The sequence below is a fragment of the Mirounga angustirostris genome, unplaced genomic scaffold (genome assembly GCF_029215605.1).
Source record: "Mirounga angustirostris isolate CCGP_5_RB_7025 unplaced genomic scaffold, mMirAng1.0.hap1 SCAF_4, whole genome shotgun sequence".
NCBI classification, from domain to species: domain Eukaryota; kingdom Metazoa; phylum Chordata; class Mammalia; order Carnivora; family Phocidae; genus Mirounga; species Mirounga angustirostris.
The window spans coordinates 78,327,184-78,340,634 of record NW_026991712.1 but is presented as its reverse complement, the minus strand read 5'-3'; the positions used below and the strand labels follow the sequence as shown (position 1 = coordinate 78,340,634).

The 13,451-nt window shown below is 36.3% G+C and overlaps 1 protein-coding gene across 5 annotated transcripts in view; it reads right to left on the bottom strand.

The window, feature by feature from the left end:
* PXDNL (peroxidasin like) overlaps positions 1–13,451 on the bottom strand; it is a 509,349-nt gene that overhangs the window by 12,860 nt on the left and 483,038 nt on the right. Inside the window, exon 22 of one of the 5 annotated variants that reach the window (XM_064588347.1) lies at positions 12,022–12,229. The exons of the other annotated variants lie outside the window; for them this stretch is intronic. Coding sequence (XP_064444417.1) covers positions 12,194–12,229 — 36 coding nt within the window. The 3' untranslated portion in view covers positions 12,022–12,193. Of the gene's footprint in view, positions 1–12,021; positions 12,230–13,451 lie in introns of those variants that run through there. 5 annotated transcript variants of the gene reach the window in all.

Genomic DNA, 13,451 nt, shown 5'->3' with positions numbered 1-13,451 from the left:
CTCTGTGCTGCTTTATGCTAATTTTCATTCAGTTCAATGTATTTTTTTATTCCCCTTGAGACTTCCTCTTTGACTCATCAGCTCTTCGAAAGTACATTGCTTCCTTTCCAAATATTTGGTCATTGTCATGTTGTCTTTCTCTTATTTCTAGTTTTGTTGTGTTGGGTTCAGAAAGCATGCTCTGCATAACTTGAATTCTTTTAAATTTATTAAGGTTTCTGTTATGACCCAGAATAAAGTCTATCTTGGTACTAGAAGTAGGCACTTGAATCAAGGGAGTGTTCTGTTATTGTTAGCTTGAGTGTGCTGTATAAATATGTCAGTTAGATCCTATTGTTTGTAGTCATTTTTGCATTCTTCTAAATCTTGCTGACTTTTCTTTTTAGATATTTTCTGTACTGTTGAGATAGGGATGTTGAAGATTTGACTAAGTAGTTTTGACTATTTCTCTTTTCAGTTTTATTAGTTTTTGCTTCATATATTTCAAATATTTTGCAGTTCTCTTGGTTAGTGCATGTATATATAAGATTTGTCTTCTTTGTGGTTGGTTCTTTTATCATTGTATATTGTCTTGGTAATCCTTCCTCTGAAATCTATTGTATCCAAAATTAACTTAGCCACTCCTCCTTTATTTTAATTAATTTTTGCATAATATATATTTTTCCACCATTTCAATTTCAACCTTCCTATATTGTTATATTTGAAGTCAGTTTCTTATAGACAGCATAAAATATAGATTATGCTTTTTTAAACAGTTTGTTAATATCTTTTAATTGGTATATTTAGAACATTTACATTTAATATGATTAGATATGTTAGAGCTTAAATATACAATTTATTCTTTGTTTACCATTTGTTCTTTCTGTTTTTCACTTTTCTGTGTTCTATTTCTTGATTTCCTGATGGCTGCTTTAAAAGCCCTGTCACATAATTGTAATATCTCTATCACTTTAGTGTTGGAATCCACTGTCTTTTTTTTTTTTACTCCATTTCAGATTTTCCTGGCTCTTGGCATAATGAATAATTTTCTATTTAAATAAGGACATGTTGAGTGTTATGGTATGAGAATTTGGATGTTATTAAACCTTCTGTTGTAGGTGTTTTCCTCTGAAACTGCTCTAGCAGAAGGAGGGCACCACACTGTTGCTGCCATGTGGAAGTAGGAGTCTGTGTCCCCCAATTGGCCTCTGTCAATGCCCAAGGAAGTTCTCTTCATTAATCCTATATGGAGTTGAAAGTCCTGGCTCCCTGTTGGGCCTCCACTTATATTTCCTTAGCTGGGAGAGGTAGGTACATTCTTTACTGCTCTGCACATGGCCTCCACTGACCATGGGGGGGTGGAGGGGAAAGGGTGATTTCATTACCAGTGGGAAGTAGTGGAAGTCCTAACTCTCCATTGGGCCTCTTCTGACACCACCCCAGTAGGGAAGGAGAGTGGTGCTTCATTATTGTTAGGTCAGAGTGAAAGTCAAAACTCCCCACAGGGTCTCTTACTGCTTTTGACTGTAATCACTTAAAAAAGATGAACATCCTGGTTTCCTGTTTGGCCTTTTATGACAATAGCCTCATGGGGGGAGTTATGATGCCTAATTAAAGGCTGGAGTGGGTGGAAGTCTGGGCTCCTCATTCAGAGCTTGCTAGCATTGGTGGCAGTGGGGCCAAAGTTTTGTCTATGGGGAAAGCCAAAGTTTGGCTGGGGAAGGATGGTTATTGTCTAAAAGTTTTCTCTATCACTAGGCTGCCTGTTTCCTAGTCTTTTGCCTAGAGAGAGTAAGGTTTCATTCAGCCTTTTTTCCCTCTCTACCTGATGTCATTTCAGAGTTGCCAAGCTAGCTACTCAGCTCCAAACTGGGTTGCATGAGGAAAAACAAAAATACCTAAAACCATGAAACAAAAACATGTTGTTCCTTGGGCCCCAAGGTCACTTCTTTCTTCTCTTCACCATTCTGAGTCTTCTTATGTTTGTTTATATATGATGTTTAAGGTTTTTAGTTGTACATTGCAAGGAATAGGCAAAAGCACATCTACTCTATTTTCCCAGAAGTAAAACTTTTATCATATACAGTTATGTAAAATTTTGACTTAAATGACTCCAAAATTATTGTTCTATATAATTTATTAACTTGCTCTGCAAAGTTAATAACTTAATCAAAAGCTCAGCCACCCCATATCACTGCATTCTCCCCAAAGTAGCTGTTTATTCATAGCAGACAATATTGATAACAATATTGTCATTGTTGAGATGCCTACTAGTAGGATCCATACTTTATAGTTCCTTTCATGTGTTGGGTGGTGACCCCCCATATTTTGTAACTCAATGCCTTAATCCCCAGTACCTCACAATGTGATATTATTTGGAAATAGGGGCATCGCAGATGTAATTAGTTAAGATGAAGTTATGCCAGAGTAGGCTGGGCTCCTATTCCTCTATGAATGGTAGCCTCATAAGAAGGGTGAAATTTAGACACAGACATACACACAAGGAAAATACCATGTGAACATGAAGGCAGATATTTATTAGACAAGGAATACCAAAGGTTGCCAGCAAACCACCAGAAGTTAGGAGGAACACACAGAACAGATTCTCCCTTAACACCTTCAGAAGGAATCAACCCTGATAACACCCTTATCATGGACTTCCAGCCTCCAGAATTATAAGTCAATACATTTATGTTGTTTAAGCTGTCCAGTTGTGGTTTTTGTTATAGCAGGCCTAGCAGACTAATGCAGTTCTCATTAGAGACTTTCCAGATACATTCTTTTACAGTTTTTTTTTTCCTTTTAAGTAAAAGAAGTATTCTGGAGATTTGAATTTATAAATCTTTTCTCACTTAAGAATATCTAACACTTTTGTTCTTTGGGTGTTGAGTTTGATGAGTTCTTTATAGATTTTGGATACTAGCCCTTTATCTGATATGTCATTTGCAAATATCTTCTCCCATTCTGTCAGTTGTCTTTTGGTTTTGTTGACTGTTTCCTTTGCTTTGCAAAAGCTTTTTATCTTGATGAAGTCCCAATAGTTCATTTTTGCCCTTGCTTCCCTTGCCTTTGGAGATGTTTCTAGGAAGAAGTTGCTTCGGCTGAGGTCAAAGAGGTTGCTGCCTGTGTTCTCCTTTAGGATTTTGATGGACTCCTGTCTCACATTTAGGTCTTTTAACCATTTTGAGTCTATTTTTGTGTGTGGTGTAAGGAAATGGTCCAGTTTCATTCTTCTGCATGTGGCTATCCAATTTTCCCAACACCATTTGTTGAAGAGACTGTCTTTTTTGCATTGGACATTCTTTCCTGCTTTGTCAAAGATGAGTTGACCATAGAGTTGAGGGTCCATTTCTGGGCTCTCTATTCTGTTCCATTGATCTATGTGTCTGTTATTGTGCCAGTCAAGAAATGGGCAGAAGACATGAACAGACATTTTTCCAAAGAAGACATCCAAATGGCCAACAGACACATGAAAAAGTGCTCAATATCGCTCGGCATCAGGGAAATCCAAATCAAAACCTCAGTGAGATACCACCTCACACCAGTCAGAATGGCTAAAATTAACAAGTCAGGAAACGGCAGATATTGGCGGGGATGTGGAGAAAGGGGAACCCTCCTACACTGTTGGTGGGAATGCAAGCTGGTGCAGCCACTCTGGAAAACAGTATGGAGGTTCCTCAAAAAGTTGAAAATAGAGCTACCATACGATCCAGCAATTGCACTACTGGGTATTTACCCCAAAGATACAAATGTAGGGATCCGAAGGGGTATATGCACCCCGATGTTTATAGCAGCAATGTCCACAATAGCCAAACTGTGGAAAGAGCCAAGATGTCCATCGACAGATGAATGGATAAAGAAGATGTGGTGTATATACACAATGGAATATTATGCAGCCATCAAAAGGAATGAGATCTTGCCATTTGCAATGACATGGATGGAACTGGAGGGTATTATGTTGAGCGAAATAAGTCAAACAGAGAAAGACATGTATCATATGACCTCACTGATATGAGGAATTCTTAATCGCAGGAAACAAAGTGAGGGTTGCTGGAGTGGGGGGTGGGGTGGGAAGGATGAGGTGACTGGGTGATAGACACTGGGGAGGGTATGTGCTCTGGTAAGTGCTGTGAATTGTGCAAGACTGTTGAATCTCAGATCTCTACCTCTGAAACAAATAATGCAATATATGTTAAGAAAAAAAAAAAAGAAGAAGAAGGTAGCAGGAGGGGAAGAATGAAGCAGGGGAAATCGGAGGGGTAGACGAACCATGTGAGACGATGGACTCTGAAAAACAAACTGAGGGTTCTAGAGGGGAGGGGGGTGGAAGGATGGGTTAGCCTGGTAATGGGTATTGAGGAGGGTACATTCTGCATGGAGCACTGGGTGTTATGCACAAACAATGAATCATGGAACACTACATCTAAAACCAATGATGTAATGTATGGGGATTAACATAAGAATAAAAAATAAATAAAATAAAATAAAGAATATCTAAGACCTAAAGGAAACTTAGAGATCCAATCATAAAAGTAAATGACCTAAGAATTAAAATTTTTGCAAAATTCATCCAGAGAGAAAGTATGTCCCTTAAAAAGTAGTACTCCATTTTATAGAAATATACTAAAAGTTATTTTGAGTCTAAAATTTACTAATTACAATGTATTGAAATTTCCAAGTATTTACTGGAATATTTGACTGAATTAGACCAGGTCTATTAAGTAGCAATTATTCCTAAAGCCCATTCAATTTTGTGTCCAAAGTTTCCCACTCTGGAAGTGGCTTGTGATAGATTGCTTTGTTGTGTTCACAAATGTCAATGGTCCTCTATAGTGGGCCTTTCTCCATGGACCCCTCCGTGGTCACTCTCTCTGGGAGTAGTATAGCTCTCTCCCAGTGACATCAAGTTTGATTCTATAACTCACCCTGGCCAATGACACATGAGCAGAACTAATGTGAGTCATATTAAAGAAAAGTTTTAAACACCAGTCCCAACATTGGTTTTTTTCTTCTACCACAAGAAAAGTATTTTACAGACAGGGGTGCTCCTTTAGTTTGGGTTTGGAAATTTAAAATCTATGAAGCAGAGACATAGCTGAGTCCCAAAGAGCAGGAAATGACATCCTGGACCATAATGCAACCTTAAACAAATAGAAAAGAATAGATATCATACAAAGTGCACTTTTAGATTACTGTGGAATTAAACTAAAAGTCAATAACAGAAACATCTGGGAATTAGGAAACACAATTCAAATGATCCATGGATCAAAGAAAGAGAAATAGAAAAGAAATGCATTCTTTCAACTAAATGAAAATGAAGATATAACATCAAAATTTGGCTAGTGCGATAGAAGAATGCTTAAAGAAAAATTCATGGAATTAAATTCATATATTGTAAATGAAGAAAGATATGAAATCAGTATTGGAAATTTGTGTGTTTCTCTCTTTTATATCCTGGTTAGTGTCATTAGGGATTTATGAAACTTACTGATTTTTTTAAAAATCAGCTTTTGTTTTCATTGAGGTTTCTTTGTGCTTTTCTATATTCAATTTTATTGATTTCTGTTCTAAACGTATGATGTCCTTTCTTTGTCATATTTTAGGTTTAATTTTGTTGCTATAATTGTCTTAGTTTCTTATTTTTCTAGTTTCAAATGAACTAATTCTAGTTTCTAGAAAAACTCTAATTTCTAGAGAAATAAGAGAAAATTAAGCCCAAAACATGGGGAAAAAAGGACATGAAATTTATAACAGAAAACTATAAAACTGAATGCTGGGAAACAATAGAAAATGAAAACAAACAAAAGCTAATTATTTATAAATATCAATAATATTCATAAATCTCTAGTGAAACTAACCAAGAAAACATAGAAAACACACAAATTACCAACATCGTAAATAAAATCAGCACTACTAATCCTATGAACATTAGAAGGACAAAAAAGTAATACTATAAACAACTTGAGGCCCAGAGATTTCATGATTTAGATGGAATGAATCAATTCCTTTAAAGACACAAATTATCAAAACTCACATAAGAAACAGATATCCTGAACAGCCTATATCTATTAAAAAATTAAATCAGTAATTTAAAAACCTTCCAAAAAAAAAAAAAAAAGCAAAAGGCACAGATGGATTCACTGGTGCTTTACACTTAGAGAAAAAGTAAAAGCAAGACTCCACAACCTCTTCCAGAAAATAGAAGCAAATAGAACATTTAAAGCCAAAGCCAGGTTAAGAAATTATGAGGGAAAAAAAGAAATTATGAATAATACTACTGAACAATACCTCTCATACATGTAGATGTAGATAGTAGCAGATTTAATCTAACAATGTATAACAACAATTACATACCATAACCCAGTGTGATTTATTCCTGGTATAGAAGGCTTGTTTAACAGTCAAAATCAATTAGTGGAATCTATGATATCAACAGGCTAAAAAACAAATCATATGTTCATGATATCGATAAAAAAAAAGATCTGACAAAATCCAACACTCACCCATGATAACAATTCTCAGTAACTAGTAATAGAGAATTTCCACAAGTTGATAAAAAAAATCTACAAAAATCATCTATAGCTAACATATTTAATGATGACAGGCAGGGTGCTTTCCCTATAAGATTGGGAACTTTCCTTTCTCAAACAGTCTCATTCAAACTTTTAGTCCTAGCTAATGCTATAAGACAATAAAAAATAAATAAATGGTACATAGATGGACAGTAAGATACAAAATTGCCTTTATTCAGAGATGATAAAATTGTCTATGTTGAAAACCCCAAAGAATCTATAAAACTGTCATTTAAATGTTTCAGTATATTCACAAAGTTGTACAATCATCATCACAATCAAATTTTGGAACATCGCATCACCCCAAAATAAACCCTGTATACATTAGCAGTCAACCTCCATTTCCTTTTCCACTCCCCCAGGCTTAGACAACTAGTCTACTTTCTATTTCTATAGATTTGTTTACTTTGGCTGTATCCTATGGTATGCCATATTTCTGACAGGTCTGTTTCACTTAGCATAATGTTTTTAAGGCTCCCCCATGTTGTAGCATGTATCAATACCTGATTCCTTTCTACAGCCAAATAATATTCTATTCCATTACAACACATTCTGTTTTATCAATTGATAAGTATTTGGGTTGTCACCACTTTGGGGCTATTTTTGAATAACACTACTATGAATACTAATATATAAACTCACATGTGGATCTATGTTTTCATTTCTTATAGACATATACCTAGGACAGTCTGAGAATTTTCTAAAATCCTCAAGTTCTGGTTGATTTTTGCTTAATATTTCTTTTTGCAATTTCTCTTTCTCCTCTTACATTTTATCATAAGCAGCAAGGTTAAATCAAAACATACTTTCAACACTTTGCTTAGAAATCTCCTCAGCTAAATATCTAAGGTCATCACTCACAGTTTCTGTGTTCTACAAAACATTAGACATAATTCACCCAATTTCTTTGCCACTTATAACAAGGATCATCTTTCCTTCAATGTTTAATAACATGTTCCTTATTTCCATCTGAGATCTCATCAGAAGTACTTTTAACATCATATTCCTGCCAAAAATCTCTCCAACACAATCTAGGCTTTCTCTAATGGGCACCTCAAAACTCTAAACAGCCTCTATTCATTACCCAGTTCTGAAACCTTTTTCACACTTTTAGGTATTTGTTACAGCAACATCCCACTTCTTGGTACCAAAATCTGTATTGGTTTTCTAGGGCTGCAATAATAAAGTACTACAGATAAGGTGGCTTAACAACAAAAACTTATTTTCTTATAGTTGTAGAAGCTGAAGATCAAGATTAAGGTGCTGGCAGGGTTGGATTCTTCTGAGGACTTTCCCCTTGGCTTGTAGATGGCCAACTTCTCACTGTGTCCTCACATGGTCTTCCGTGCATGAACATCCCTGGCATCTCCCCAGCTGTATGAGTAATAAATCTTCCTTTGTCCATACCAAACAATTACTCCCATGGGTTTTGACATAAGAACCTCACTTTGGGCAGGAGCTTCTCCACATCAAAATGGAGTTGCTGTAACACATTCAGTCACCAAGTCCTGACCATTCTGCTTCACAATTATATCTCCAAAGCTTGTCCTTTTTCTTCCTAAGATCATCAGCATAGCCTAAGACAGCATCTGCTCACTTCTGGAACACAACAGATCACTGCAGTCACTTTTGTATTCCTTTATCAGTTCTCCCACAGAAACCAGATCATATTATCTAAATTCAAATGCAAAACATCTTTCTTGTTCCTCAGAGACTTGGAATTCAGGAGAACACTTTATAGGCCTTCTTCTTTAGACAGTTTCTGCCTCTCAGACTCATATCATGTGATTTTTCTTATTCTTGATTACCTATTCTCCAGCCATACTTGACATCCTTCTGTTCCTTACATATGTCAAAACTTCCTTTAGCTTTAATTGTTTCACTTTCTGTGGTTGTTATATTAGTAATAACATTACCTGTCCCTTAATTAAAAGGAAGCCTCTGAAGTATCTTTGATTCCTTTCTTTCACTCATCCTCATATACTTGTTCAGTAAAGTGATGGAGCTGGATTTTCTGGAACAGTTCTAATTTATGTTTCCCTCCCCCCTCAGGCTTAATTATTACTACTGTTGTCCCCTTTGAACTCATGAAAGAACCCCCTTTGGATAAATAAGTTATAGTGGACAATCTATTGCTCTCTTTATCTCCCTTCTTATCTGTTTGTTCTAACTAATCTGAATTCAGAACAAGAATTTTGTCTTTGTGACCACTAGGTATCTTTCTAACTTCACATTCCATCTTTCCAACCACCCAACCAATTACCAAGTTACAGTGAAATACATGATCTTGCCTAAATATGGGCAATGGGTTATCTATCATTAAATTATCATCAACTGCACCCCTTTACATAGATCTCAGAGGAGAAATCTAGACAACTACACCCTAACTTCCTTCCCATTATGGTTCTGGGTTAGTCTACCAATGAGAGGCACTCATGTAAGATTGGAAAGGAAAGCAGTATTATTCTCAAGCACAACTGTTAACAGGTACATAGGCTGAGCTTCGGGCTCCTGCGAAATTGTTGAGACTCACTGTGGCTTCCAAATGAGTTCCTGTGAACCAAATAGCTTCCAGCACCTGTTTCTATTACCTCTATTCCTCTCACCCCTCCAAAGGCTGTGAAAACCTATATGACTTCTTGTATTTAAACCCATCTTACTTGTAATTACTAGAGGGTTTCTGTTATTTTCACTGAAAACTGACTTATACATCTCCTTGAGAAATAAAATGAGATTACATTTTAAATTTAATTTTAGTGTTTCTTCTTTCTATTGAAAAATTTTTAAATCACTTGCAAATTATTTCATATTAAGAAATAATAAAATATTAAAAAAGAAAATTCACTCTAAAATGTCATCATATTGATGTGGTGTTCCAAATGATCTTAAGTACATGCAAATTATTTAGTGATATCTGTGTATCTCCATTGTACTATTCATTGATACTCAAAATTAGGCACTGTTTTTGAGTTGTGCCATAAGGTCTGAGATCTGATCATGTATGACACAATATCTGAAAAATGATATTTAGGCCCATATAATAAAACAGGTAGACTCCATTTTTTACTACATTGAGACTCTAGAAATTGCATCAAAATGTACAGAGCATTTTGTTTTCTATAAACAAATGATATACATGCAAGATGAATTCCAAGCCTATAACAATTTAAGTAAATTCTAGCTCTGGAAAATAATATAATGACAGAGGTGTAAACACCATGAACCTCAACCATAAAATAATAAATATCTGTATGAGAGGCTCCTAGAGAAAGAGAAAACATATCCGTTATACCAAAGGGCTGTGGAAAAAGCATATACCATATGAAGACTACAATTCAGTTTTATTATGATATTGACATTTATACAAAAATATAGTATATGCTTATTTTAATTAATTTTAAATATTAAATGCAAACTTGCGTGTCTTATTTAGCTTGAATAGAACTTGAAATAAATGGCTTAAGAGCTTATTTGAATGGCCTAGATTTCTCTTAAAAAATCTGATGGTTTGAGTCTGAATGTATGTCTTATTTTACTCTATATTCATACAAAAGGATACTAGATATCTGAGAACTTGTCCCAAAGTTTCAACTATTCTTTATAAAGCACTTACTGTGACATCAAACGGTTTGAAAATCTCATTTTAATAATTTAATTTTAATTAAAGGTATAAGTTCTTATATATCATCTCATTGTTCATTATATACCACCTCCCCCCTGCAACACACACAAACACTCTTTACAGCCATGTAAATTAGGCACTATCACAGATTGAAATAATTAAATGTTCTGAATGTAGTTATGGCTCTAGTTATCTCTACAATGATCAGAATCATATTTAAAGGCAAATATAATTTACTATAATCCACTGATTACAAAACACCTATAACACCATGGAATTTGCAGACCACCTTCATTACTTTGATTCTATCATGGTTAAAGGACCACCATTAATGAATATCTTTTCTAGACATTCCAAAGTCACCTAATAAATGTAAACCACCAACAATGGAAAATGTGAAGACTGGCACTATTTCACAGCCCCGTAGACAAAATGCACCTAGGGTCAGAAAGTAAAGGTAGAAACCCATGGCTAGTAACTGAAGGTTGGAATCTTGTGTCTTAGACAAGGGATGGTCTCAAGAATAACAATAATCTCAGGGCGCCTGGGTGGCTCAGTTGGTTAAGCGACTGCCTTCGGCTCAGGTCATGATCCTGGAGTCCCGGGATCAAGTCCCACATTGGGCTCCCTGCTCAGCAGGGGGTCTGCTTCTCCCTCTGCCCTCTTCCCTCTCCTGCTCTCTGTCTCTCATTCTCTCTCTCTCAAATAAAAAAAAAAGAATAACAATAATCTCCTACATGATGAGTACCACTATGGACTACAGTTTCTATATTCTGTTTAATCTACTTCTTCATTGTCTTTAATTTTACCATGAGAAATACACATGGCTTTATCTGGATGCTCACTTTTCATAAAATAAAGGATTTAATTTCTGTTTTTTATTTATTTACAGAATGTATTGCATTCATGTTGATAAGCAACAGAAAAGCTACAAAGCTGCACACACTGCACATTTAGAAATGTCCTTCTTTAGCTAAGAGGATGCATTTCACATTAACATGGACCATTAAAATGCAGGTCTTTATACAGTAAATGACAGATTAACAACAAATATTAATTTCACAAATCCTAAGGGCTTGTTATATCTGAAAATATGCTTTGTCCTCAAAACTTCTGCTTTCATCATCCTGTCCACCTCTGAGTGCTTCTTGCTCTGGTCATAGATGTTGTTGTAGATGCTCTTGAAAGCCACCCAGGAAATATGGTCAATTTATCTCTGTGTTCCATTCTAAACCTTTTATTTTCTTTTTTCAATCTACTTTACATGATCTGGGTTGATTTCTGATTTGAATCAATATTTCCCAATGCTGGTATTATGTCATATTTATTTACTCATTCAATTTTTATCTGTCAAGATTTTGTTGGTTTTCATTCAGTGTGCCCACAGTTCTGTGCCCTACTGCCCCCTCTTCCCATCAGTGTGTCCTGCCACAGCTCAGGAAAACCTGACTCCTGTAAGAGCTCTCAGGACCTTCTAAACTGCCTCTTCCATATTTGTCCAATCCTTACAAGCCCTTTATATTCCTCATAGACCCAGAACTTTTTGAGTTCAAAAAGAAAACAGGGTTGCCTGGGTGGCTCAGTCGGTTAAGCGGTTGCCTTCAGCTAAGGTTATGATCCCAGGGTTCTGGGATCGAGCCCTGCATTTGGCTCCCTGCTCAGTGGGGAGCCTGCTTCTCCCTCTCCCTCTGCCCCTGCTGTGTGCTCACTCTCTCTCTCTCTCTCTGACAAATAAATAAAATAAAATATTAAAAGAACAAAACAAAAAGAAACATCTGTTGTTTTATTTATTTATTTATTTTTAAAGATTTTATTTATTTGACAGAGAGAGACAGAGCAAGAGAGGGAACACAAGAAGGGGGAGTGGGAGAAGGAGAAGCAGGCTTCCCGCTGAGCAGGGAGCTGGATGTGAGGCTCGATCCCAGGACCCTGGGATCATGACCTGAGCCGAAGGCCATTGCTTAAAGACTGAGCCACCCAGGCACTCCAACATTGGTTGTTTTTAAATAAGTACTATATGTCAGTCACTGAGGATCCAGCAGTGAAACGGCACCAGCTATTAAGAAATTTACAATATAATGGAAGAGATAGAACAAGTTAACAGGAAAAAACACTTTTCCTTGATACATTTAGAGATATGTGTTACTTCAAATTGTTATTGGACAACTAGGAGGGCCAGCTACTGCAGTCTTGGGGTATATGGAATGCTTCTAATCACTATAGCACATATCAAAGATGAAATATCACCACTAACATGTAGATAAAATTGGACTAAAATGTTGCTTATGGATTCTACCTGTGTCTGAAAATCCATAAAATAAGTTTATGAAAAAATAATTTGCTATATAGATAAATGGATTAATGTTTAAATTAACAGGGCCTACCTTCTGCAGCCCAGTGCTGAGGACTTTCTCTTACCAGTATAACTATGACACATAAGCTCACTGAAAATAAAATAAAGGTCCCTAGACTCAGTGGGGTCCCAGAGTCCTAGGTCACCCCAACCGTTCCAAGATGGAATAACCTTATCCTTCAAGAATAACCTTCAAGAAACAATGCTTCACATCTTTGAGATTCATGTTCAGACTCAGATTGGACAACTGATTGGACAAATTGGTGTTCTGGTCACAAGGAACGGTGCTGATGGGTAGCACACTGATGCAAACCATGGCTGCAGCCAGCCCCTAAGGGTGGCACACACATCACATCAAGCAGGTAATCTCGCATTTCTATACAAGATAATATTTTTACATTCAAACGCAACAGTAATATGTTAAGGAGGTTACTGTTCACAAAGTGCCTCTGCCATATAATCTTGTTTGATCCTCATAACATTCCTGAAAGTCCAGAGGACAGCACTTATTCTGAATGGTCAAATAAATTGCCCAGTTCAGACAACTTATAAAGGTAGAACTTCCTGTCTGCAGACCCTGGGTTTTTCTCACACCCCTACAGTGCTTTCTGCCTCAAGACCACTGATGGTAGGAAGGAAAGAATATGCTTCACAGTGACATTAAAATCAAAGAAGGAGCCAGCATGGCACCGTGCCTTGAAAGAGATCAGACTTCCATTTCTGAATAAAACCATCTAATTGCCATTTCTAATACAAGCCAAATCTCTCATTGACTCATTCCCAAATTTTAGAAAAAATGAAATAAACCATGAGCCAGAACACCTGGCAAAATAAGCAAAAGTGCAGAGGAGTGTGGAAATTTCATTTTTAACAATAGCTTTTTCAGAAAAGGAAAGCCAGACAAACCAGTAATCCCTGAGAGGCT